Source organism: Mytilus californianus, unplaced genomic scaffold (genome assembly GCF_021869535.1).
Source record: "Mytilus californianus isolate M0D057914Y unplaced genomic scaffold, xbMytCali1.0.p SCAF_23, whole genome shotgun sequence".
Classification (NCBI taxonomy): Eukaryota; Metazoa; Mollusca; class Bivalvia; order Mytilida; family Mytilidae; genus Mytilus; species Mytilus californianus.
This window is the reverse complement of record NW_026262672.1, coordinates 7021523-7026157: the sequence shown is the minus strand read 5'-3', so window position 1 is coordinate 7026157 and position 4635 is coordinate 7021523. Positions and strand designations below refer to the sequence as shown.

Genomic DNA, 4635 nt, shown 5'->3' with positions numbered 1-4635 from the left:
TGTCCATTACAAAACTTGTGTAAGAATAATATAAACATGCAGAAAACCAAATGCATTTGAGATTTCTTTTCTTCTGAAAATTAAACTTCAAGACAAAAACCAATTGATAAATTGATCAATAAATGTATCATGTGTATTGAAAGATTCTTTTTCGCAATCAGCATCACTGAATGACATGTTGTTGAAGTTGAGACTCGTCATACTGGTGTCTACAAAAAATAAAAATATATATATGCAAACATTTAAATGTGGCTAATAAGTAAAACAATTAATTGAAGACATTGGTTGCATTATTATGATTATCTCAGACATGAAATTATTCATTCAAATCATAAGTATCGCCATGGCTTAAACCACAAAATTTGATGTTCATTTTCATTCAAAATTTAGCATTGTTCAATGTTAAGTTTTGGAATCTGCAATCTTATTAAAAAATTCTGTTTAAATTTAAATCATTTTAAGCAGTAATTATGATAGTTATTGTATGTCAAGCATGTATTGTTTTTGGCTTTATACATTGTCGCATGAAACAAAGAATACCATACACTTTTGTTAAATTAATATTAAAACATGTTTAGATTAATGCTTTTGTCATGATTTTATACCCTTTAGCTCTGGTAGTTCAGTAAACAAGTCACTTCCAAGGAAATCGTCAGGTCCATCTTTTGTTACTATTTCATCGTCATCATCTCTATTATCTTGTTCGTTTTCAATGTCTTGCTCTTCATCATTCCTGTTTAGCATATTGAGATCAGGTCCATCTTCAGTTACTATTTCATCATCATCATCATCTCTTTTATCTTGTTCGTTTTCAATGTCTTGCTCTTCATCATTCCTGTTTTCAATGTCTTGCTCTTCATCATTCCTGTTTTCAATGTCTTGCTCTTCATCATTCCTGTTTTCAATGTCTTGCTCTTCATCATTCCTGTTTTCAATGTCTTGCTCTTCATCATTCCTGTTTAGCATGTTGAAACCATTCAAGTTTACACTCCTCCATGCACCAACAACTGCCTCATTCTCGCATGTTGAACTTGTTCCTTCAGCATGTTCAGTGGCAGTGCAAAAACCACAAAAACAAGTCAGTTTCCTGACTTGAATTTGTCCTGGTCCGATACCCCTCACAGAATGTAGACTTCGGGTTCCTTTAACTGTTTTACATACTCTGTTTGGTCTTACATGTCGTATGTTGCTTCTTTCAACCCAAATTAATTTTCGTATATTATGGTTACAAGTTCCATCAGGGTTTGTAAGTTCTTTCTGCAAACATAAACACTGTTGATACAAATCCTTAGCAGAGTTGATCAATCCTCCGTTCCTTATTATTCTTGCTGCCTTCGATTTTATTACCCCCCCCCTTCTCTATCACACCTGTTCTTTCCATGCCTGAAGAGGAGCCTCGGTGGCCGAGTGGTCTAAGTAGTTACTACTGTAATCACTAGCCAGTCAACACTGAGGTTGTGAGTTCGAACCCTGCTCGTGCGGGTGCACTCGACTCCAATCTTAATTGACTAGGATTGTCAGTTTTCCTATCGAAGGTCGGGCACTCCGGCTTCCTCCACCAATAAAAACTGCCCGCCACGAAATAGCCCAAAAGCGGTGCTTAAAAGTGGCGTTAAAACACCAAATATCAAAAAATCAAATCCATGCCTGGAGCCATAAAATGCCTTTTCTGATTTGATATTATTGTCCACCTCTGACATGCTGGAATCTAAAAATGCCACCTTAGACTTGTACTGGGCAGCACATCCGTCTGAAAGAATGAACATTTTTTCTACATCTATTCCTCTTTCTTCCCTCAAAAAATTTATAATCACTTCTGTAAATTTTTGAACTGCATGTACATCATGTTGTAAATCATTACTGATGATGTCAATGATGTCATCTACCATTGAATTATTACATTCTTGGTTTTTGCACTGATATCTTGCTATAACTGGATGTATTGTAACTGAGTCTTTGGCCCAATGGGCGCCTTGGATTTCATTTTGAGAAAAGCAAGAAAAGTTTTCTGCAAAATCCATTGTGAGGACAACAGTTTTTTCTGGGGGTCTATTGTTTAATTGTCTAAACTGATTTTGTTGCCAACTGGCAACAAACAAATGATATAGTAGGAACTGCAGTTCATCCAATAGTTGAACAAACAACTGTTGTGCTGGGTTGAAAAATGTAACCAACTGCCTTTTTTTAATTTCTTTTCCTGTTTTGTGGTTTGGTACATTCACAAAATCCCATTTTTGCCATTTTATTTCTTCATTAGCTATGATAAGAGGTTCCATTCTTTTACTTAGATTCTCTGTTCCACAATTCACACACTTTCCTTCTATACAAGTAATTTTGTTAAATTGTTCCCTATTTTTTTCGCATAAAATCATATTAATAGCTTCGTACTTATCTCTACGAATCTAACTTAATTCTAAGCTGTTGTTGATTCTTACGTACTGCAAAATTGTTAAATGCTGTGATTTTCAAATTCACATTTTCACAATATTCACATAGACACTGGATTAGTTTTCTCTGGTTCTGTAATTTTACATTCTTTGGTCTCATTTTTAAGAATTTAGATTTTGATAACTTTGTATTTTGGTTTTCGGCTTAAATTTCAGTCATTTTTCAGTACTGAATATTTCAGTCATTTTTCAGTACTGAATATTTCAGTCATTTTTCAGTACTGTAAAGTGTAGTAGTTTTTCAGTTCTGAACATTTCAATCAACTTTCAGTAATGAAATAGTATTCATATTTTATACCTAATCAAAAAGTCATCTAAGAACTATACTATTGTAAGATGGTTTTTGTTAAGTATTCTTTCATTTAACTTTGCATTTTGCCTTGAAAGTTTTTCGATGAACCACATGCTTACGCTGCATTTTGTTTATATATCTTATTAACCTTGTTTATATCTTGTTTAATTTTTGGCTGCTGCTTTAATGTTAAAGTTGAATATTCAAATAGACACGTCAGCTAGAACAGATGTGTCTCCTAAAGGTAAGGAGTGTTACACTAACAGAGATTTGAGTTTCCATGCAATATTATATCCTCATTGTTAATGTGTATGAAAAGCAGATTTTCACAATGTCATTTATAAGTCACAATGCCACAGTCTTTAACAGTAGGTAGTCCATGCCATGCAATAATTTTTTTCAACAAAAATTAAAATGGTAATACTATTCTGACGTGCAACACAATGTCAAAATTTCATTCAGTAAAGTAAATGCTAAACTACACAATTACATACCAATGGCACTATGTCATTTTTGGACTTTGGACAGACCCATATAAATGTGGCGAACTTACACTTTTGCTGACCTCAAATGTAAATTATATTATGATTACTGGTTACTCTTGTTCTTTGGTTGAAAGATTGTAATCCTACCACATGTCCTTGTTTTTATTACCACATTAAACTATAGATTATACAGAAGTCCATATCAGAACTGTTACTGTTTAAACGTCAACCAGTGGTTATAATGATAAGACAGTTTACTTGTTTGAACTACTTAAACTGCAAATCCAGTCTTAAATGTAAAGTTCACATATTTCCTTACTAGATACAAAGTTTTTTTTCTGGTACATTGACTATATTGTATGGTTATATTTTCAAAGTTACTTTTAAGAAAGTACACACCTATCAATATCTCTTGGCCTAGTTTAACCATTTTTTTGGGATATCTCATTTAAAGTGACACACGCAGACATTGTCCTTTAACATTGTAATGTCTAATATTTGCAGTGTATTTCCATGGAGTATTTTGTGGAGACGATACCCATGTTGACTTCATATCAATACAGATGAAGTTTTCATGATTTTTTGGTTATGAAACTAAGCATGCAGGGAGAACTTGACAATTTTTAAAAAAAGTTAAAATGTTCGTGATTAAATTGTATTTCAGGTATCTGACAATTGATTAATTTTTAAAAAAAAATCGTTCTTTTTTTAAGAAATGTTTTGAAATACTCAACATTAGTATTTTGTATTCAACGAGAACAAATTGTAAACCGACTTTATGATTTTGATATCTTTTTATTTGTGTGATTTTAATATTGAAGGACAATTTTGAACGAAGAGCTGAATAATTCTAGGGTATTAAGGCATCATTCGTTTTTACTAATTTGAATAAAAAGAAATGTAAGCTAGGTTATTGCACATGCACATCAATTTTTAACAAGGATATTCAAGTTAATTACATGTTCTAGTTATTAACCAATCAAGTCCGTATACATCATTTAATCTGCACGCCTCCGGTGACCCTAAATAACCCGAACAACGTAGGACGCCTATCTGTTGTTGAAAACAATACTATACGTTGTGTTAGTAGTCATTAGTTTGGTTTTTTTTTGTCATTTGCTTGCTGACTTATTGACGTACAACCTACATCTCCTGTAGTTCCGTTTTGTGTATTTTTAAATCGATGTATGAAAAATCATAACTGAAAGGGTTATTGAGTATATTAATTTACTTTCTTTCCCTCAATAATATGCTAAGAGGAAGTGAATCGAGGAGAAATTTACTAATATTTGAAATATTAAGTAAACAGAAAAAAAATGTTTCACTTTTCAATCTTTGAATTCCCCCGTTCCCCCTTCAATTTTTTTCTACTGTAATTTTTAAGACTGTCGCATCTAAACAATTGATCTGC

At 32.6% G+C, this 4635-nt stretch overlaps 1 protein-coding gene across 1 annotated transcript; it reads right to left on the bottom strand.

The window, feature by feature from the left end:
• Positions 1–605: 605 nt before the first annotated feature.
• On the bottom strand, positions 606–2865 carry LOC127732284 (glutamic acid-rich protein-like; the record flags this gene model as incomplete). Its single annotated transcript, XM_052241360.1, has 4 exons — positions 2859–2865; positions 2408–2591; positions 1765–2085; positions 606–955 (listed from the first exon to the last, which is right to left on the bottom strand). Coding segments are annotated over exons 1-4 (862 nt in total), but the record flags the coding sequence as incomplete, so codon positions are not given.
• Positions 2866–4635: the final 1770 nt, after the last annotated feature.